This window comes from Hyperolius riggenbachi, chromosome 8, assembly GCF_040937935.1.
Source record: "Hyperolius riggenbachi isolate aHypRig1 chromosome 8, aHypRig1.pri, whole genome shotgun sequence".
Taxonomy (NCBI): Eukaryota; Metazoa; Chordata; class Amphibia; order Anura; family Hyperoliidae; genus Hyperolius; species Hyperolius riggenbachi.
The window spans coordinates 261,150,136-261,173,944 of NC_090653.1; the positions used below are offsets into that span (position 1 = coordinate 261,150,136).

General features: G+C 44.1%; 1 protein-coding gene across 3 annotated transcripts in view; it reads left to right on the forward strand.

Annotated features, from left to right (window-relative positions):
- Positions 1 to 23,809, forward strand: part of PNPLA7 (patatin like phospholipase domain containing 7) — a 412,399-nt gene that overhangs the window by 88,353 nt on the left and 300,237 nt on the right. For all 3 annotated transcript variants that reach the window (XM_068248745.1, XM_068248744.1, XM_068248743.1), the window contains one exon: positions 7,396 to 7,479. In XM_068248745.1, coding sequence (XP_068104846.1) covers positions 7,396 to 7,479 — 84 coding nt within the window. The remainder of the gene's footprint in view (positions 1 to 7,395; positions 7,480 to 23,809) is intronic.

Genomic DNA, 23,809 nt, shown 5'->3' on the forward strand with positions numbered 1-23,809 from the left:
CATGCAGAGTAGGCCTTGAGCCACTGAAGTCCAGGGCAGCAGCATGCAGAGTAGGCCTGGAGCCCCTGAAGTCCAGGGCAGCAGCATGCAGAGTAGGCCTGGAGGCGCTGAAGTCCAGGGCAGCAGCATGCAGAGTAGGCCTGGAGCCCCTGAAGTCCAGGGCAGCAGCATGCAGAGTAGGCCCAGAGACGCTAAAGTCTAGGGCAGAATCCAAAGCCTTCACTTGGATAATTGCAAATAAAATAGAGATGGTGAAGTCTAGGGCAGACTCTATGCAGAGTAGGCCTGGAGCCATTGAAGTCCAGGGCAGCAGCATGCAGAGTAGGCCTAGAGCCAATGAAGTCCAGGGCAGCAGCATGCAGAGTAGGCCCAGAGACACTGAAGTCTAGGGCAGCAGCATGCAGAGTAGGCCTGGAGCCCCTGAAGTCCAGGGCAGCAGCATGCAGAGTAGGCCTTGAGCCACTGAAGTCCAGGGCAGCAGCATGCAGAGTAGGCCTGGAGCCCCTGAAGTCCAGGGCAGCAGCATGCAGAGTAGGCCTGGAGGCGCTGAAGTCCAGGGCAGCAGCATGCAGAGTAGGCCTGGAGCCCCTGAAGTCCAGGGCAGCAGCATGCAGAGTAGGCCCAGAGACGCTAAAGTCTAGGGCAGAATCCAAAGCCTTCACTTGGATAATTGCAAATAAAATAGACGAACTAGAGTTCATTCTGAATGACAAAGACTATGACATTGTGGGAATAACCGAGACATGGATGGATGAAGGCCATGACTGGATAGCTAATTTAAAAGGATACAATGTGTTTAGGAGGGATAGAACAGGGAAAAAAGGTGGAGGGGTTTGTCTCTTTAAGAATTCTTTTACAGCTGTCCTCAACGATGAGATGGAGGAAGATTGCGAAGATGTGGAGTCCGTTTGGGTAAATATTCATGGTGGAAATAAAAGTTGTCAATTGCTTATTGGGGTATGCTACAGGCCACCTCATATTAATGAAGCTGCAGAACTGCGATTACTACAGCAAATTGAAAAAGCTGCAAGTAAAAATGAGGTCATAGTTATGGGCGACTTCAACTTTCTAGACATTGACTGGGGTATTGAGGCTACCCATTCTGGTAAAAGCAGCAGATTTCTGGCAGCACTACAGGAAAATTACTTGACTCAAATGGTAACGGAACCAACTAGGGGAAATGCGTTACTGGATCTGATCATTTCTAATAGACCAGATAATGTATCAAATGGGCAGGTTCAAGAACATTTGGGAAATAGTGATCACAACATGATAACGTTTGATCTGGTGACTGATAGGCCACAGGGCAGCGGGACCACTAAAACTATGAATTTTAGAAAAGCAAAGTTCAATCAAATTAGGCAGGCACTAAGTTTGGTGAACTGGGATAATGTACTACAAGGGGAGGACACTGAAGGGAAATGGCAAGCTTTTAAACGTATTCTCAATCAATATTGTAGTATGTATATCCCATATGGAAACAAAATGTCTAGGAATAAAAAAAGGCCTCTATGGATGAATAGAAAGGTTAGAGATAAAATGAAGAGGAAAAAGAATGCCTATAAGGTCCTAAAACAGGAGGGGACCGAGGCTGCACTCAGCAATTATAAGGAGTGCAATAAAAATTGTAAAAAAGAAATTAGGCTGGCAAAGATCGAAGCTGAAAATCAAATCGCTAGGGATATCAAATCTAACCCAAAAAAGTTTTACAAGTACATCAACTCTAAAAATGAAAGGTTGACTGTATAGGACTCCTAAAGGATGAGGGTGGGAACTCAATGGTGGATGACCAAGGTAAGGCAGAGTTCTTAAATGCTTTCTTTGCTTCTGTCTTCACAAAGGAAACAGCACTGTTGCAAATTAAAGAGGCAGAAGAGTTTCAATCTTCTAACTGTAATATTAAATACTTAACGCAGGAAGAAGTAAAGGCAATACTAAATAAATTAAAAATAGACAAGGCACCTGGCCCGGATGGCATGCATCCTCGGGTCCTAAGGGAATTAAGTTCAGTTATAGATAAACCCCTTTATCTTATCTTTTGTGACTCTCTTTCAACTGGCAGAGTCCCAGTGGATTGGCGTACAGCCCACGTTTTCCCATTATTTAAGAAGGGCAAAAAATCAGATCCAGGAAATTATAGACCTGTAAGCTTAACATCAGTTGTATGCAAGCTATTTGAGGGGTTACTAAGAGATACTATACATGACTTCATAGTAGAAAATAATCTTATTTCTCAGCATCAACATGGGTTTACTAAAGACAGGTCCTGTTTGACTAACATGCTCAGCTTTTATGAGGTAGTGAATGCTAATATGGATATTGGGAATGCTGTAGATGTGATATACTTGGACTTTGCAAAGGCCTTCGACACTGTTCCCCACAAAAGTCTGGTGCAAAAGTTGCGGATGCAAGGACTGGGGAAGAGTCTGTGTGCTTGGATAGGGAACTGGCTAATGGACAGAAAACAAAGAGTTGTAGTCAATGGATCATACTCAAAATGGGAGACTGTTAGCAGTGGGGTCCCACAGGGGTCTGTACTGGGTCCAGTGCTCTTCAATTTATTTATGAATGACCTAGTGGATGCAGTAGTGAGCAATGTTGCTGTTTTTGCAGATGATACAAAATTGTGCAGAATCATCAACTCTCAGGAAGATAGTGTCATATTGCAACAGGATCTGGATAGGATGGCTATATGGGCACATAAATGGCAGATGAAATTCAATGTTGAAAAATGTAAAGTCATGCGTTTTGGTCGTACCAATGGTCTAGCACCATACAAAATAAATGGGAGACAGTTGGGGACATCAAACTTGGAGAAGGACTTAGGAGTACTCATCGACAACAAGTTAAATAATCGTACTCAATGCCAAGCCGCTGCAGCTAAAGCTAACAAAATTTTGGGATGCATTAAAAGGGAAATAAAAACTCGAGATGCGAGCATAATATTGCCCCTGTTTAACTCTCTAGTAAGGCCACATCTGGAATATAGAATTCAGTTCTGGGCACCACATTCCAAAAAATATACTGCAGTTTTAGAGCAGGTGCAGAGACGAGCAACAAAATTGATACGTGGGATGGAAGGTCTCACTTACCAATAAAGATTAGATAAACTGGGTTTATTTAGTCTAGAGAAAAGACGCCTTAGAGGAGATCTAATTAACCTGTATAAATACATCAGAGGACAATATAATAGCTTGGCGGATGAGCTTTTTGTCCCTAGGCCTTCTCAAAGGACTAGAGGACATGATCTGTGCATGGAGGAAAAACGTTTTAGCCACTTATTTAGGAAAGAGTTCTTTACAGTAAGAGTGATTAAGATGTGGAATGCATTGCCACAGGAAGTCGTTATGGCAAACTCTATACCTGCATTTAAAGGAGGCTTAGATGCTTTCCTTGGGTTGAATGACATCCATGGCTACAATTACTAGGTAAGGCCTAATGATGTTGATCCAGGGATTTTATCTGATTGCCATCTGGAGTCAGGAAGGAATTTTTCCCTTGGGGCTAATTGGACCATGCCTTGTGGGGGTTTTTTCGCCTTCCTCTGGATCAACAGGGATATGTGAGGGAGCAGGCTGGAGTTGTACTTTGTATTGGTTGAACTCAATGGACGTATGTCTTTTTTCAACCAAAATAACTATGTAACTATGTAATTATGAATCTCATAGACCAACTCCTCCTAACCCTTTTACGTGTTATTAGGGGAGGATGTTTCACACCCGAATTTAAGTATCACCTGGGAAGGGCGATCATTGTTGTCTTCTTATAATGTGTTTTTACTGTATATTTCTTCAATCAGCTTTTTACGGGTTTTCAGCACATTCATTCTCGGCTTGTGTCACAAGATGGCGCTGACGTCATTACATTATTGATAGAGCGCATCATATAGGCTGTGTGCTAATATAGTAAGGACAACGGAGCTGCAAATTACGGTATATGTGTATGAGATTTATAAACCTGGGTACAGGTCATGTGACATCACCCCCTTCGACCCCCCCCCCCCCCCCCAAAAAAATCCTGCAAAATCCGAGATCCAGATACTAGTCCTTTTTTTAGAGTTTCCATTGAGGTCAGTGTCCCCATTAACGAGATTTCTCGCACAGCTAATCTTGTCAGATCTGACAATGCCAGAAACACCTGATCTGCTGCATGCTTGTTCAGGGCCTGTGGCTAAATTTATTAGAGGCAGATTATCAACAGGACAGCCAGACTACTGGTATTGCTTAAAAGGAAATAAATATGGCATTCTCCACATACCTCTCCTATAGAGCCTTCCCGATCCTCTCACGGTCCGGCATTCCACGGCTGGCTCCCGACGGCTCAGAGACTGCTTTCTCTTCTGCTGCGGGAGGCTTTGGCAGTCTTCAGGAGCCCTTGCACATGCATAGTACGGAGCAGCCTGTCTTCAGGAGCACTCAGGCTTCTGAAGGCTGCAGAAGCCTCCCTCAGTGGCAGAGAGAGCAGTCTCTGACCCGTCGGTCGGAGGCTGCTAACAGGGGAGCTGGTAGTGGAATGCGGTGAACGTAGGAGGAACGGGAAGGCTCTATAGGACTTAGTGCCTTCTCTCACTGACAAACTGTCAGAACTGGAAGGGATCACTGTGTGAAGAAAATGGTGAGCTTCTGTGAGGAACTGACGGTGAGGTTAGTATGTAATATTCATTTGCAGCTACATCATGTGTTTATTTTAAATAATTTTACTCACTTCAGGTTCCCTTTAGGCTACTTACACACCAAGACGTTGCGTTGTAGGGGACGTTATGATCGCATAACGTGCCCCTAACGCAACACCTGGTGCTCTTAGATGTGGACGTCAGAGTGAGCCGCGTTGTGCAGCTCACTCTGGCGTCCGTGATGCCGCGATGCGTACTCTTGGACGCATGCAGCATCACGTGGTCCCGCCAGCCAATCGCCACACAGAGCGGCGCTCCAGGAAGTAAACACTGCACGTCACACCGTGCAGTGAATATTAATTAGCCATGTGGCTGGCCGAGGAGGAGGAGGGAAGACCTCCTCCTCCAACACTACTGAGCATGTGCGCACAGTCTAATGCGGCTTAGCCGCGCATAATGCCGTAGCATGCAGCACATTCAACGTACGTGCAGCGTTACAATGTAACCCCACGTGGGCACTGTGAACAGCCCATTGATTTTTCATTACTGTGCGGTGTGCTGCGTTACAGGCTGCTCTAAAGTGCGCCTGTAACGTCCCACTGTGAAAGCAGCCTTAAGGTAGTCGTACATCAGGCGACTTGCCAGCCGATTGACCACCTGATTCGATTATTATAATCGAATTAGATAAAAATCTATGCCACCAAGTGCATGCCCGACCGACAATGTGACCAATGTTGGGCTGAAATTGGTCGCATTAGTCGATCACGCATGCTGCAAGATCAAGGGGCCGACTTGCTTGAGTGGGTGTGTGGCGGTAACTGCGTGCGATTTTGGGATGAGGGACGAACATGACAAAAACTCCGGCGCTTTCCCCCCACTATGTTTAATGTTCTCCCAGGTGCCCAGTGCATGCTATACATTACCTGTCCGTGGCCACCGCTTCTCCTCCGCTGGCTCCAGGCGGACTCCTTGCTCCATTACACGCACGCCCCACGTGATTACCTAGTAAGGGTGTGTGTGTGTGATGTCATACACCACACAAGCACCCATGTTACTAAGCAACCACGTGGCGCACATATATGGAGAACGGAGGAAGCCCGGATCCAGTGGAAGACAAGCGGTGGCCATGGATAGGTAATGTATAACTTACACTGGGGGGGTGGGGGCATTTAATATTAGGCTACCTTTAGACTTCTCGACACTCACTGCGACTTCTGTCCACTGCTGTTATCCTCCTTACGCTGATAGTACCCCAGCCTGTATCTGTGACACATCCAGCAAGGCCGGTTTTATAGTTTTTCTGCCCCTAGTCCAACGTTTTTGTGCCTCCCCTTCCATGTGCAGCGCCCCCTCCTAATTCTTGTGCAGCCCCCTCTTCCATGTCTAACCTTCATGTACAGCAGCCCTTGCAGTTATATACAGATCACTTGAGCAGTAGCAGCTCCCTATGTCCATACGTTGCTCCTTATCTGCAGCTTCCATATTCCATTTGCAGCCTCTTCTTCCATATGCAGCAATCCCTCTTCCATGTCCAGCCGCCCCCTGGCCAGCTGCCGCACAATACCCGGGCCTATGTGGCCCTTCCTGAAGTCCGGCCCTGTACCCCAGCCTTTATCTGATACACATCTGGCTCTCTATGGTTCTTTACGCTGATGCTTGGATACACATCTGTAGCTGTCAGGCCAGCGCAGGAAGATGGAGCGCTTTGCAGCTTGTGGCATCGGGAGCCGCTGTTGTGACGGTGACAGAAGTGACACACGACGGGTGATATTTATAGGATAACAGCGGTAGTTGTGTAGCGCAGCTGTATGAAGCGTGATCCGTCACTCAGCAAGCAGGTTACAGAAGGTGATAACATGTGAGCGGGTGAGGTGTTACTGAGCGCTGGCAGGCGGGCGAGTATATTTATCACTGTCACCGCTATAAATACACACATTTCTTCATCACATCTTAAAATAACAAAAAGGTACAAACGTGAGGATTGTACTCGTAATTCCTTAAAGGGAAAGTATACATTGTTTTTATAGTATTTGTGATATGGGAGATCACAGACACAAACTACAGGTCTGTATATAACCCCGGCTCACAGCAAAAAAAAATAGTTATGGCTATTATTTAAAGAGTAATTGTCGCGCATAAAATCAAAAATCAATTCTTTATTGTTATCTGGTAAATAAGTAATGAGGATGCTAACCAGGCAATCCAAAAGTTAAACTCACTATTACTTTTCTTGTTGATAAATGATCATTCTCCAGTTTACCTGACTCCTATTTGGTACACACAAAATTTGGTACACAAAAAGGAAGTTGCAGGGCATGCTGGGTTGTTCTGTACTTCCCCTCAGACTTAACTAATGCAGCCTGATTGGCTGAAGCCTCTTTCCCTTCTGTTTTCCTCTCCCACTCCTCTGTTCCTCTCTGATTGGCCAATATTTCTCATGCTGAGATAATGCACTTTCTATAGTGAAGGGCAGGCAAATCAGACAGAGGAGACTAAGGGAGGAAATGACATCAGAATTGGCTTAAAAATAGCCACACTTAAAATGGGAAATGCTAAGAAGGATCTCTATTTTTTTACTGTAACGCTCGTCGTTGTGGAACGCCGCTGGGATCCATATACTATACCTGCCCCGAGAGTTGAGTAGCCAACCTTATTAAGTAGAGGAAAGGCGGGCGAGGGTCTTGTAGAGCGTTATGCTGGCAGTAAACAGCGGGATCAGCACAGAGCAGCTCACATCTTGCACACGTCTGTACATAACTCAACCTGTTTGCCTTTACTTTCAGACCCCAGTAAGTTTGCTGCGTCAGACGGCTCCGCCTCCGGCCATCGCAGAAGCCGCTCCTCGTCCAGCCTAGCCGAAATTCCAGGTAAGCCGAGTGAAATAGTCAATTCACTCAAGTCTGATCGTTCAGAAAGTTTGACGGTTTTATCATTCATTTTTCTATAGCGCTAACATCTGCCATAGCGCTGTACAGAGTGTAGAACGGGCAATAGCGGAGGAGTGGAACCCCCCCCCCCCCATAAACCATTCAAACGGAGCAGCATCAGAACATCCAGCAAGACCAGTACCAAATCCATAGATACTTAAAGGGAAGGTCCGAGCACTTTAAAAATAAAAAAATCCACTTACCTGGGGCTTCCTCCAGCCCCTGGCAGCCTTTCTGTGCCCTCGCCGCAGCTCCGGTAGCTCCCGGTCCCCTCCGGTGGAGAAGCCGACCTCGCCAGGTTGGCTCCCGGGGCGGTTTCTGTTGCTCTTCAGCATCCGGCTCATTGGTCAGGCTAAAATCATCTGGACTGTACTGCGCAGACGCAGAACTACTTCTTCTGCGCAGTACAGTCCGAATGATGTCAGTGCGACTCTGGGAGCCGCTCGCGCTGGTGCAGTGGACATACTGCGCCGGTGGTGAGCGGAGCTGCGGCAATCGCACAGGACGGCTGCCACGGGCTGGAGGAAGCCCCAGGTAAGTGCATTTTATTATGTTAATAGAGCTCAGATGTTTCCTTTAAAGTGGAACTGAATCTGTTTATTAAAGAGACTCTGTAACAAATTTTTCAGCCTTAGTTCTTCTATCCTATAAGTTCCTATGCCTGTTCTAATGTGCTCTGGCTTACTGCAGCCTTTCCTAATTGCACTGCCTCTGTAATAAATCTTATCTCCTTTCCTCTGTCCTGTCTGTCGGGCTAAGGCTTGAATGTGTGGAATGTGCAGGGCTGCTTGTGATCTGATAGAAGCTATACACACCCTCTGCAGGCCCCCTGCAGGCTCTGTATGACTCACACACTCTGCTTATGTGAGCCTATCACAAGCTGGTTAGTTTGTTTGTAAACACTGCCTAAAACTGGCAATTACAAGCCAGTTTTGCAGCAGAGAGTGGCAGAAACAGCACAGAGGGGCCCAGGAGAACATAATGAATAGAATGGTATGCTTTTTGCTGTAAAAAATTTAGAGTACAGATTCTCTTTAAAGGGACCCTGAACAGAATGAAAAATGTCATACTGAACTTACCTGGAGCTTCCTCCAGCCCCACGTAGTCCATGAGGACCCTGAGGGAGACATTTATGCAAGAGTGTCTGAGACAAAATATTGGTAGGTTTTTAGAAATCCGTGCAGAATTGTCTCAGACATCTTAAGAAATAATAAGCAAATGAAGGAAGCAAGAAAACTGCTGCAAGTGTTCAATTTATTGTAGCATTCATAAAGTGCAAACGTGCAACATCTTGCAAAAAATGCATAAAATAAGCACATAGCCTTGTGAGAGGAGGCGTGGGTGGTGGTGGGTGCTGGGCACAGGATGCCTGACGGCCGTTTCGCGCTGGATGGCGCTTCTACGGAGGCTGCAACGTTATGGGCAAAGGCTCTTGCTTTAATACCCTCCAAAGCCGGCTTGTAGCGTTTACTTCCGGTGGCAGCGCCGCCCATACTTCCGCGTCACATGTGCGTACGTATTGACACCTTGCGTCAACGTACAACACACGTGTACGTAATTCCGCATTGCTTGAGCACGCTGAAGAGGTTCTAGAGAAGAGGTGTACTTTTAATCCTCCTGTGCATACTGCATGTCCTTGAAGCTGAGCAGTCAATGTTATACCGCTGTAGTGCCAACCTTCTGCTTTCTTTTGTTTTTATCTTAAGAAATAACTAGATAGTGCGGATTTCCTCTTTAAATTGTAAAAACAAGAGGAGTTAAGAAGGCTTCTCAGACAGTGCAGTGTGTGAGCGAATTTACAAATAGAGACAGACCGCTCTACCTCTGATACCTTTAAGCAAGGTGCTGGATGCCAGACAGCAGGACAGGAACACAGTGAAGATGAAATCCGCACACTCGCTGGTATAGTCCAAGGGTTTTTATTTGAATCCAACTTGCAAATACAGAAATTTGGCTGACATGTTTCGGATAAGATCCTTACTCATAGCCTAAAACACTGACATCTTGGTGGAACATATATACTGTCAAGACCGCCCATAAGGGCGTATATTCCTCCGCCCATGGGAGGAAAGCCCTGACTCAAATTTAAAGGCACAGATCAGGGTCTGCAAGAATATGTCCACCATAACACTATATATAAAATGACAACAATGACAAAAATACAATAGCAAGGTAAAAAGGTACAAAATTACAAAAATAGAAAAACAGTAAAACGACATCAGTATATAAAATTAATATCCCACCTGGCATTTAAGCCATCAGGTTCCCTAGTACCCATCTGTAGAATCCAAAAGGCTTCTCTTATTCGTAGTTTTTTGTAAGCATCTCCTCGTCTAAAAGAAACAGTAACCCTCTCAATCCCCTGGAAAGTGAAACCCATCATATTACCCTCATGTTTCTCCCTGTAGTGTCTCGCCACATTGCTAATATTATCCGTTTTCCACGAGGCCCCATTAAAATGTTCAGAGATCCTTTGTCTTAAACAACGTGTAGTGCAGCCAACATATTGCAGGCTGCAGATTGTACATGTGACCACGTAAACAACGGATTTCGTGTTACAATTGATAAATTGGCGTAAAGGGAAATTTCTCTGATTAGCCATGGATGAGACAGTACGTGAAGAATGATGGTAAGTACAATAATTACAGGAAGAGAAACCACACCTGTACCATCCGGTAGTGGACAACCAAGTATGTCGCACCGGAACAGCAGAGGACTGAAAGAGGCTGGGAGAGAGGGTGGATCCCAGGGATGGGGCCTTTCTGTAGGCGAACCTACAACCTGGTTGGAGTACTTGTTGTAGCTTATCATCCGCATATAGCACAGGGATATATTTCTTGATGACCTGCACCACCTTGTCATACTGTTGGCTATATGTAGTTATGAAGTTGATAGAGCCATCGTTGGACTTCTGGACCCGTGTACTATCGGATTTGTCCCTCAAAAGTATTTCTCTATCTCTAGGGGCAGCAATTCTCTGAGCCCTATCAAGATCTGGGTCAGAGTAACCCCTCGCTTTAAAGCGTGACCTAAGGATAGAAAACTCGTGCAGTGTGAACTACAGGGAGAAACATGAGGGTAATATGAGGGGTTTCACTTTCCAGGGGATTGAGAGGGTAACTGTTTCTTTTAGACGAGGAGATGCTTACAAAAAACTACGAATAAGAGAAGCTTTTTGTATTCTACAGATGGGTACTAGGGAACCTGATGGCTTAAATGCCAGGTGGGATATTAATTTTATATACTGATGTCGTTTTACTGTTTTTCTATTTTTGTAATTTTGTACCTTTTTACCTTGCTATTGTATTTTTGTCATTGTTGTCATTTTATATATAGTGTTATGGTGGACATATTCTTGCAGACCCTGATCTGTGCCTTTAAATTTGAGTCAGGGCTTTCCTCCCATGGGCGGAGGAATATACGCCCTTATGGGCGGTCTTGACAGTATATATGTTCCACCAAGATGTCAGTGTTTTAGGCTATGAGTAAGGATCTTATCCGAAACATGTCAGCCAAATTTCTGTATTTGCAAGTTGGATTCAAATAAAAACCCTTGGACTATACCAGCGAGTGTGCGGATTTCATCTTCACTGTGTGAGCGAAATTGCAGTTGCTGAGGTAACCAACACACCTGCTGTATTGATACCAGCAGCTCTGAGTGTAGAATTCGTCAGGGGGGAGGAGCACGTCACAAATCATGCCTAACCTGCACTGCTGCACTATCTGTAGAATTGCTCTTAAAGTGAACCTCCGGACTAAAAATCGACTCAGCAGCACTGAAAAGGCCTGGTGTTTCTTTAACAGTTTCACAGCATCAGAACTTTGTTTCTCTTATCCAAGCCTCATTTTTAGTTGCACAGAAGAAAAATGCCCAGGCTTTTTTCCCCATATGCTGTGCAAAGCATGATGGGATTTCTGATGATGTTGCTCTCGTTCTGCTGTTTTGGTGCAATTTTTTTTTTTTTTACACTTTGAATTTGACATTTGAAGCCTAGCGTGTGCAACTGGAAAGGGTTATCAGGACACAGGACAGTTGGAACTGTCTCTCATGCTCCCTGTCACCTCCTTTCAACCAAAAAGATGGCTGCCCCCATGACAAAGATGGCAGCCCCCATGAATCACAAACATTTGCCTGTTCTTTTAAAACAGGGTGGGTAAAAAATTATATTACCTATCTATTCTAATTAACATAACTTATGTAACTTAATGACAGTATGTTTGTTTAGGCTGAAGTTCCCCTTTAAGCACTTCTTAATCTGTGTCAATTTAGGGGGGATTTGCACTTTTCTTTACTGTAGTGCAGCTCTAGAAATTCATGCTAAACTGCTGCTATTACGTAGGATTTAAGAAGTTTCTTATTATCATGCAGAACAGTCCCCCTGCTGGTTAGAACAAAGAGACACTGAAGCTGAAAAAAAATGATATAATGATTTGTATGTGTAGTACAGCTAAAAAAGAAAAAATAAAACACTAGGTGCAGAGACATAAGTCTAATATTATTTCCAGTACAGGAAGAGTTAAGGAACTCCAGTTGTTATCTATGCAAAAAAGCCATTGAGCCCCACCACTTTCAAAGTGGCAGAGAGCTCTGTCTTCTGAAACGTATTATCTCAAGTGTCGGTCACTGTATTTTCTTCTTCTCTCCAGAGGACAGTTCAATAGTTCACTAGTCTGCTCTGTAAAATCATGTAGAATGCTGGGTAGTGTGCAAACTGCAAATATTAGAGAATGCTATGAAAAAAACTATATAACTGAAAGTAAAAATATGAGAATAAATTCTTTGCTACTGATCTAGTTATTATTCGTACTACACAACCAATTCATTATATCATATTTTTTTTCCGCTTTAGTATCTCTTTAAGAAGAAAAAACTGTTGGTAATGTTTTGATAAATCTAGCCCTCGGTTTGCTCTGCCCCCCCCCCCCCCCCCCACCCACTCTCGCTGGTGGGTCTATTAGTTGCGTGACTTGTCTGGGTGTCTTGCGCAACTGCACCTGCATGGCCAATCCACGCACCCGTCTTGCTCGTGCACCCATTTGTTTGGTATGAAGGAATACCTAAAGACTTTGTTGTATACATCATGTACAAAAGTCTTCTAAACCCCAATGATTAAGGACCAGACAGGTCCGAAACATGTCAGCTATGTGTCTTTTGGTGCTGTGATCAGATACGTCCAGAATAAAAGTTAGCCGTGGCAGTGTGCAGACCTCCTCTTTTTTTTATCTTTCTGTCTTCTAAACCCCATTGTAACTGTTTTATTTGCAAAGAAAATAAACAAATCTGCCTGAACGTGTGCGTTAAAGTGACCTCTTGGAAGTCAAGCAACTGACATTGTTTATAATGGTATGAAAATGGCAGCCTCTGTATTGCTCTCACTTCAGCTTCCCTCTAAGTCTGAGAGCTGTCTGCACACTCTCAACTGACATCCCTATAGAATTCCTCTCACAAGCGAGACTTCGGCCATTTTGTATCCGTTCTGCCAGCAGCCATCTGTTGATGAACGCAAATGCTAAAAGTCAGTTAAGATCCACTTTGTGCCTTGCTTGTTTGATCTCTGCTTAGCTGCCCTTCCCCCTGCAATGATTAATTAGAAAGCATCTGATTTCTCCATCTCCCACCGTTCCTCCGCCCCAGATATTTATATCTCCTCGTGTTAGATTAATTATCACTTCAGGCACGGCGCATGCAAGAGCGGCGTTCTGCGGGCTTCTGACTACAATGGTATAAAGGCATGAAAGATAGATCCCCTAGTCAGAGCGGCATTGTCAGTATGAGGTACTTGTAGTCTCAGCAGTTCCTCTATATTTCCTAACTAAAAATACCAGCGCACTCCCGCGTATGGATGTCAGGTCTGTGTGACTCGGCAGAACGCTGTGTGCTTTATTAAACCGCGAGCGGCCTAATTCTGACATTTCGGGTTCTTGCGTCGAAGATGGAGCGTTAGGACTGAACATTCATTGTTTGCAATGCCTGCCCCAGTTCCAGAACTTAGAAAGCAGTCTTTAAAGAGACACTGAAGCGAAAAAATATTATGATATAATGAATTGGTTGTGTAGTACGGATAATTACTAGAACATTAGAAGCAAAGAAACTTATCATTTTTATTTTCAAAATTATAGAGTTTTTTTTAATATACTCCGTCAGATTAGCACCATCTAAAAGCGGTTTTATTGAACAATCTTCAGTTAAAAATGTTACATCACTTTAAAAGCCACATGTGGGTATGCCTCAGATCACGCACAGGCGTTTCGGGCCACTTCCAGTCCTTTCTCAAATCATGGCAGGCCCACACTGACAATAAGATTGCTTACGACCTATTTATAAGGCCCCCAAGAGGACCACATAGAGAACTACTCATTAGCATATATACATATTCATCAGTAAGAAAAAAACACCAATCGCATGATAGATAACAACAATATGGCCATATACACTGGAATTATATAGTCATGATCTCGCAGCATAATAAATACATATGATAGCATCAAAGGACACTCACCCAACGCTCCCCTTTTGTGTAAAACACTAGGGAAAGCATATAAATACGGATCATCGCGTCCCTATACGGAATCTCAATGCAGGCGTTAACAGCCAATCAAAGAAGAGCCTACAACGTCCGCTTATGTAGTCCACAAGACGGTATCCAATCCCCAGACGCGCAGACCCACGCAAACCCAATGTGCAGGCAGGGCGGGGAAGAAGGAGTCACTTATGTGGGAACCAATCATGTCCCCGCCGACGGCGTCCGCCTATAAAGCAGGTACAAGGGTGGAGCGTATGTACGCACTATCACAACCCACCTGCTACAAAAAGGACCAATGGCGTGCATATGAATAAATGCAGCCGCCAATCCTATAGCCGCCGAAAGCGTCCGCTTGAGGACTCCATACATAGCACCCCACGTGGTGTAGAGCACCACGTGATCACTCACCGACCAATCAAAAATACGCCGATGAAAATCCGCATCTAAAGCGTAGAAAACAGAGGCATGGTGTGGTCACCGAGGCGATAAAAACGCCCCGTGACCGCCTACCAGCCGCTCTGTAAAACCAACCCCTATATGCACACATGGGTATGCCTGTACGTCCGCGCCACCTGAGATTGCCACCCCTATGGTCAAGGTGAAGAAGTGGGAAGCGAGAGCCAAGAGAGCCAGGGCAGGGCAACATGCCCAAACACAAATAGTATATAATATAATCAAATAAAGACCACAAAATCTGCCAGGCTCCAGCTACCCACACCACACCAACCATAATCTGCAAGAGAAGGACCGTAACCCCAGTGAAACCATGATTCATCAATACAGTAAAACATGTAAATTTTAAATAAGTGTAGCCAGGTCGTAGTCTCTATTAAGACCCTTAGGCGCAAGAGTATCAAGTTTATTAATCCAATAGTTCTCCCTTATAGCTAAAAGTTTATGTCTGTCCCCCCCCCCTTCGTGGAATTGGTATTCCCTCAATCACCTGGACCCTAAGTTGTGACAGGGAGTGTTGTTTAAAGCAAAAATGTTCAGAGACCGAAAGTTCACAATTTTTATTTCTAATGTTGGACTTATGTGAAGCCAACCTATCTCTAAGGGGCTGGGTCGTTTTACCCACGTACCCCAGCCCGCAGGGACATTTCAATAGATATACCACAAATCTGGAATCACAGCTAAAGCTACCTCTAATAGTGTATTTTGTCCCCCGGCTGGGGTGGGTAAAAGTGTCCCCCTTCACTAAGTAGCTGCACAAATGACAACCCAAACAGGGAAATAATCCATTTCTTCTAATAACCTCACTTTTTTCAGGACCCAAATCATGTTTAACAATTTTATCCCTTAATGAGGGCGCTCTTTTGTAAGATAACAATGGCACGTCATGAAACTCTTTGACCGTGGGCAGTCCTTGCTTCAGCATGGACCAATGTTTGTTTACAATATGTCCGACCTTTTCAGATAGGACATTATAGGTGGTGACAAAGGGTATTCTTTCTGACACCCCCAACTTAATACATCCTCTTTTTCCTCCAAAGACTGGTTTGGGTTTAAATTTGAAATCAGTTCGTAAACAGTTAGGGGGATAGCCCCTCGCCAAAAATTTGTATGTCATCTCCTCCAGACGTAACGATCTGACATCTGGATCCCCTACAATCCTCTCGATCCTTTTAAATTGACCTTTAGGTATGTTGTACTTAATGTGTGGTGGATGGAAGCTGGAGAAGTGGAGAACGGAATTTCTATCCGTCTCCTTCACATACAAATCTGTTACCAGCTTACCCCCCCTCTTAATCACCCAAGTGTCTAAAAAACTGACCCTCTGCTGGTCAGCATGGACCGTGAGTTCAATAGCAGGGCAATTCTCATGTAATGCAGACACAAAGGCATCTAGGCTCGAGCGTGGCCCCTCCCAAATCAAAAAAATATCGTCAATGTAACGTTTCCATATCAGGGCATGTTTAGTAAACAAAAAGTTAGAGTAGACAAAAGCCTCCTCGTATAAGCCCATAAACAAATTAGCATAGGAAGGGGCCACGTTCGAGCCCATCGCAGTGCCCCTCCGCTGCATGTAAAAGGAAGATTCAAAAAGAAAATAATTATTTTTCAAAATCAACTCAAGCAGCTGCAATACAAAACCCTTTTGCCTCGAGTCAAAATCTGAACAAAGCATAAGAAAGAATTCAACCGCCTCCACCCCATCCTTATGGGGTATTGCGGTGTAAAGACTACTCACGTCCATGGTGACCAGCAGAGAGTCAGCCCCCAGATTGTCGATCCCTGCGATGGTAGTAAGAAAATCCTGTGTGTCCTTGAGGTATGATTCCAGTATGATCACCATTGGTCTCAATACCCTATCAAGAAAAATCGATATATTAGAGAATATAGAATCGATGCCCGAAACAATCGGGCGTCCGGGGGGATTATGAACATCCTTATGAATTTTTGGAAGGGTATAGAGGATGGGGATCCGAGGGAAATCCCTATATAGATACTTTTTGAGGTCCCTATCTATAATACCCTGCCCTTCGGCATCATCCAAAATTCTACCTATCTGGGATTTAATATTGGCAGTGGGGTCATAGGTGATTTTCTCATAGACCTGTTCATCACTCAACTGTCTAAGTATTTCTCTCCTATAAAGGGCTGTATCCATAACGACCACCGCACCACCCTTATCAGCTGCTCTTACAGTAATTAATTTATTGGATGACAACGACATGATAGCTCTACGTTCCTGAAAAGAAAGGTTATTAGTAATGTTTCTAATCCTCTTACACTCAAAATCTGATCTCAGAGATTTCACATCATCATTGACTCTATCTATATATGAGTTAATCACTCCATGTGATGATGGGGTGAAAGAACTCATATTTCTTAGTCCCCACTCCTTAAGTTTCAAACAGTCCCCGTTACCCCCCTGATTATGTTGAGGGTTACCAAAAAAACTACTGCTGAAAAAATGTTTCAACTTAAGAGTTCTAAAAAACTTTGTAAGTTCCAAATCTAGAGTGAAAAAATCTGGAAAGTTTGTGTAACAAAAGGAGAGTCCTCGATTGAGTATTTGATGTTCTGCTTCAGTTAACGTATAACTTGAAATATTCACCACTAGATCAACCGGAGTTATCTTCCCCTCCTCAATTGCATCCGAGAGTCCCCTTTCTGTTTCCCTTTGTTTCTTTCTTTGATACCTTTTTCCTCCCCGCCGCTTGTGCTGTCGGACTGGCCTGTCAGGTCGTCCGTTGAGGCTAAAAAATCAGACGACTGCTGGTCATCACCTTCCTTCGGTATACGGGGTTTAGGATTTTTCTTGGGGTTCCTGGGTTTCGCAGGTCTAGGATACCTAGCATGACCTTCTCCTGGGCCCCGTTGCCACCTATAGACGTAGCCCACACTGTAATCCTGTGTGTCCCTGTGAAACTTCCCCCGTTTGATCACCTCTAGAGAGGCCTCATATTCTTTAGTCATCAATGTGAGGTGTGCCCTGTATTTCTCAAAGTCGTCTTTCTCCATCATTTCAGCCAATTTGATCGTCAAGGCGGAGATTTGTTTATCAATCTTAGGCAGTTCCTTCATAATTTCTTCTACCGTGCACAACATTGCATCAAAGGCCGCACGGTTCCAGATGAACTCCCATCTGCCACAGAAATCAACATTCTTTGGGAACAGCACTGGTGCTACTTGTGCTCGGATATTTCTGGGGATCTTCAATCTAACATTTTTAACTGAAGATTGTTCAATAAAACCGCTTTTAGATGGTGCTAATCTGACGGAGTATATGGACATTTACTTGTGACTCCAAAGGTGATTACAGCACATCGACTGAACCATTGGTGCTAGTACATTTTCGTATAGAACTGTTGACTGGAGTGTCGTATAGAGCACAATGGAGAACCTTGGGATGCAAGCATCAAGTAAATCCTTTGCATATTCCAATGAGCAAGCAGCCAATATTGTGGCATTGGTCCCCGATGGTGGGGGTTTCCTCAAAAAGCCAGACCTGAAGGTTGTTAAGAGAGAGCTGGAGACTGCACATAAAAAATACGTTGAATTGGAACTTCATGCAAAGACGCTGGTGGAGTATTATAAAGATGGGAAGATCCCCAGAAATATCCGAGCACAAGTAGCACCAGTGCTGTTCCCAAAGAATGTTGATTTCTGTGGCAGATGGGAGTTCATCTGGAACCGTGCGGCCTTTGATGCGATGTTGTGCACGGTAGAAGAAATTATGAAGGAACTGCCTAAGATTGATAAACAAATCTCCGCCTTGACGATCAAATTGGCTGAAATGATGGAGAAAGACGACTTTGAGAAATACAGGGCACACCTCACATTGATGACTAAAGAATATGAGGCCTCTCTAGAGGTGATCAAACGGGGGAAGTTTCACAGGGACACACAGGATTACAGTGTGGGCTACGTCTATAGGTGGCAACGGGGCCCAGGAGAAGGTCATGCTAGGTATCCTAGACCTGCGAAACCCAGGAACCCCAAGAAAAATCCTAAACCCCGTATACCGAAGGAAGGTGATGACCAGCAGTCGTCTGATTTTTTAGCCTCAACGGACGACCTGACAGGCCAGTCCGACAGCACAAGCGGCGGGGAGGAAAAAGGTATCAAAGAAAGAAACAAAGGGAAACAGAAAGGGGACTCTCGGATGCAATTGAGGAGGGGAAGATAACTCCGGTTGATCTAGTGGTGAATATTTCAAGTTATACGTTAACTGAAGCAGAACATCAAATACTCAATCGAGGACTCTCCTTTTGTCACACAAACTTTCCAGATTTTTTCACTCTAGATTTGGAACTTACAAAGTTTTTTAGAACTCTTAAGTTGAAACATTTTTTCAGCAGTAGTTTTTTTGGTAACCCTCAACATAATCAGGGGGGTAACGGGGACTGTTTGAAACTTAAGGAGTGGGGACTGAGAAATATGAGTTCTTTCACCCCATCATCACATGGAGTGATTAACTCATATATAGATAGAGTCAATGATGATGTGAAATCTCTGAGATCAGATTTTGAGTGTAAGAGGATTAGAAACATTACTAATAACCTTTCTTTTCAGGAACGTAGAGCTATCATGTCGTTGTCATCCAATAAATTAATTACTGTAAGAGCAGCTGATAAGGGTGGTGCGGTGGTCGTTATGGATACAGCCCTTTATAGGAGAGAAATACTTAGACAGTTGAGTGATGAACAGGTCTATGAGAAAATCACCTATGACCCCACTGCCAATATTAAATCCCAGATAGGTAGAATTTTGGATGATGCCGAAGGGCAGGGTATTATAGATAGGGACCTCAAAAAGTATCTATATAGGGATTTCCCTCGGATCCCCATCCTCTATACCCTTCCAAAGATTCATAAGGATGTTCATAATCCCCCCGGACGCCCGATTGTTTCGGGCATCGATTCTATATTCTCTAATATATCGATTTTTCTTGATAGGGTATTGAGACCAATGGTGATCATACTGGAATCATACCTCAAGGACACACAGGATTTTCTTACTACCATCGCAGGGATCGACAATCTGGGGGCTGACTCTCTGCTGGTCACCATGGACGTGAGTAGTCTTTACACCGCAATACCCCATAAGGATGGGGTGGAGGCGGTTGAATTCTTTCTTATGCTTTGTTCAGATTTTGACTCGAGGCAAAAGGGTTTTGTATTGCAGCTGCTTGAGTTGATTTTGAAAAATAATTATTTTCTTTTTGAATCTTCCTTTTACATGCAGCGGAGGGGCACTGCGATGGGCTCGAACGTGGCCCCTTCCTATGCTAATTTGTTTATGGGCTTATACGAGGAGGCTTTTGTCTACTCTAACTTTTTGTTTACTAAACATGCCCTGATATGGAAACGTTACATTGACGATATTTTTTTGATTTGGGAGGGGCCACACTCGAGCCTAGATGCCTTTGTGTCTGCATTACATGAGAATTGCCCTGCTATTGAACTCACGGTCCATGCTGACCAGCAGAGGGTCAGTTTTTTAGACACTTGGGTGATTAAGAGGGGGGGTAAGCTGGTAACAGATTTGTATGTGAAGGAGACGGATAGAAATTCCGTTCTCCACTTCTCCAGCTTCCATCCACCACACATTAAGTACAACATACCTAAAGGTCAATTTAAAAGGATCGAGAGGATTGTAGGGGATCCAGATGTCAGATCGTTACGTCTGGAGGAGATGACATACAAATTTTTGGCGAGGGGCTATCCCCCTAACTGTTTACGAACTGATTTCAAATTTAAACCCAAACCAGTCTTTGGAGGAAACAGAGGATGTATTAAGTTGGGGGTGTCAGAAAGAATACCCTTTGTCACCACCTATAATGTCCTATCTGAAAAGGTCGGACATATTGTAAACAAACATTGGTCCATGCTGAAGCAAGGACTGCCCACGGTCAAAGAGTTTCATGACGTGCCATTGTTATCTTACAAAAGAGCGCCCTCATTAAGGGATAAAATTGTTAAACATGATTTGGGTCCTGAAAAAAGTGAGGTTATTAGAAGAAATGGATTATTTCCCTGTTTGGGTTGTCATTTGTGCAGCTACTTAGTGAAGGGGGACACTTTTACCCACCCCAGCCGGGGGACAAAATACACTATTAGAGGTAGCTTTAGCTGTGATTCCAGATTTGTGGTATATCTATTGAAATGTCCCTGCGGGCTGGGGTACGTGGGTAAAACGACCCAGCCCCTTAGAGATAGGTTGGCTTCACATAAGTCCAACATTAGAAATAAAAATTGTGAACTTTCGGTCTCTGAACATTTTTGCTTTAAACAACACTCCCTGTCACAACTTAGGGTCCAGGTGATTGAGGGAATACCAATTCCACGAAGGGGGGGGGACAGACATAAACTTTTAGCTATAAGGGAGAACTATTGGATTAATAAACTTGATACTCTTGCGCCTAAGGGTCTTAATAGAGACTACGACCTGGCTACACTTATTTAAAATTTACATGTTTTACTGTATTGATGAATCATGGTTTCACTGGGGTTACGGTCCTTCTCTTGCAGATTATGGTTGGTGTGGTGTGGGTAGCTGGAGCCTGGCAGATTTTGTGGTCTTTATTTGATTATATTATATACTATTTGTGTTTGGGCATGTTGCCCTGCCCTGGCTCTCTTGGCTCTCGCTTCCCACTTCTTCACCTTGACCATAGGGGTGGCAATCTCAGGTGGCGCGGACGTACAGGCATACCCATGTGTGCATATAGGGGTTGGTTTTACAGAGCGGCTGGTAGGCGGTCACGGGGCGTTTTTATCGCCTCGGTGACCACACCATGCCTCTGTTTTCTACGCTTTAGATGCGGATTTTCATCGGCGTATTTTTGATTGGTCGGTGAGTGATCACGTGGTGCTCTACACCAGTGTTTCTCAACATTTTATTGGTATGTACCCCTTTTAAAACAATATACTCACGAAGTACCCCCTAGCATAGTAAACATTATCACAAGTACCCCTTGACAAATGTATATTTAATCCTAGTACATTATAATTGGTTTTAAACCATTTCCAAGCTTTTACTATTGCTTTTAATTAGCTAAAATACTAATTTGGTGTTGTTTAAATAAGATTTATCATTTTTTAAAACTCTAAATGTGTTATTCTTGGTTAAGTATATCAAGCCCGAGTACCCCCTGGAACCCTCAGAAGTACCCCCTGGGGTACGCGTACCACACGTTGAGAAACTATGCTCTACACCACGTGGGGTGCTATGTATGGAGTCCTCAAGCGGACGCTTTCGGCGGCGATAGGATTGGCGGCTGCATTTATTCATATGCACGCCATTGGTCCTTTTTGTAGCAGGTGGGTTGTGATAGTGCGTACATACGCTCCACCCTTGTACCTGCTTTATAGGCGGACGCCGTCGGCGGGGACATGATTGGTTCCCACATGAGTGACTCCTTCTTCCCCGCCCTGCCTGCACATTGGGTTTGCGTGGGTCTGCGCGTCTGGGGATTGGATACCGTCTTGTGGACTACATAAGCGGACGTTGTAGGCTCTTCTTTGATTGGCTGTTAACGCCTGCATTGAGATTCCGTATAGGGACGCGATGATCCGTATTTATATGCTTTCCCTAGTGTTTTACACAAAAGGGGAGCGTTGGGTGAGTGTCCTTTGATGCTATCATATGTATTTATTATGCTGCAAGATCATGACTATATAATTCCAGTGTATATGGCCATATTGTTGTTATCTATCATGCGATTGGTGTTTTTTTCTTACTGATGAATATGTATATATGCTAATGAGTAGTTCTCTATGTGGTCCTCTTGGGGGCCTTATAAATAGGTCGTAAGCAATCTTATTGTCAGTGTGGGCCTGCCATGATTTGAGAAAGGACTGGAAGTGGCCCGAAACGCCTGTGCGTCATCTGAGGCATACCCACATGTGGCTTTTAAAGTGATGTAACATTTTTAACTGAAGATTGTTCAATAAAACCGCTTTTAGATGGTGCTAATCTGACGGAGTATATGGACATTTACTTGTGACTCCAAAGGTGATTACAGCACATCGACTGAACCATTGGTGCTAGTACATTTTCGTATAGAGTTTTTTTTAATAACATTGCATTATTCTCTAATATTTGCAGTTTACACACTACCCAGCTTTCTAAATGATTTCACAGAGCAGGCTAGTGAACTATTGAACTGTTCTCTGCAGGAAAAAAAAAACAATACAGTGCCAGACACTTGAGATAATAAGCTTCAGAAGACAGAGCTCTTTGCAACTTTAAAACTCGTGGGGCTCAATGGCTCTTTTGCATAGATAACTGGAGTTTCTTAACTCTTCCTGTACTGGAAACAATATTAGACTTATGTCTTCTGCTAATGTTTTATTTCTTAGCTGTACTACACATGCATCCATGTGTCGGGCATACCGCTCTGTGGCCCCAGGAGTCCCCCATAAGTAAATAAATGTGCCTAATGGCTGTAAATCCTTAAGCTAGCACTAGGCTAGCTAGTAAGAGTGTCAGGCACCGCCTGATCCCCGTCAATCACCCGCGATTACTTGGTTTATACGACCCCCCTGGATCCAGCGATCGCGCAGCCTCCCGCCACATCTCCGGTCTCTCTATGGGGAGGATCGGGTTTGCCCATGATGGCATGTGCGATCCTCCCCATAGTGAAGACCGGAGTTGTCCCAGGAGGCTGCGCTGATCGCTGGATCCAAGGGGGGTAACTTATAAACGGGGGATCGGAGGGTGCCGGAGACTTCTTCTAGCTAGCCTAGTGCTAGCTAGAGGATTTGTAGCCATTAGGGACAATTATTTTAGAATCTGGCAAAAAATAACAACACCTCCTGAGCAGCGTGACGCTCAGGAGGTTAAAGAGGCCCTGTAGTAACAAAGAGTAAAATGCAGTAAATTATTCAGGATACCACATTTGACAGCAATTTTCCTGATTTCAGCTTCAGAAACACTTCCTATATCTATATATTGCTGTATATGGCCCCGCCCTCCCAGTCATGTTTAGCCTAGGCTGTTTAGCTATACGGAATTCTCCTCCCAGAGCGTTTGAGGGAACCAGGTATATTTTCTGCTACGTCACCAACTGTGATAAATTTCAGAAAGTAAATTGGGGTGAGGAAAGATTTTACAATGAGCAAACACTGAGAATGCCATTTATAAATGAATATTGTAAAAAAAAAAAAAAAAAAAAAAAAAAAAAAAAAAAGAGCAATTTTATTTATAGTTTTGTTTTCAGTAGAGTTTTTCTTTAGCTCGAGGGACCTTTTTTGACGGCAAATAGCCGTAACCCTGAGATACACTGGTGGAGA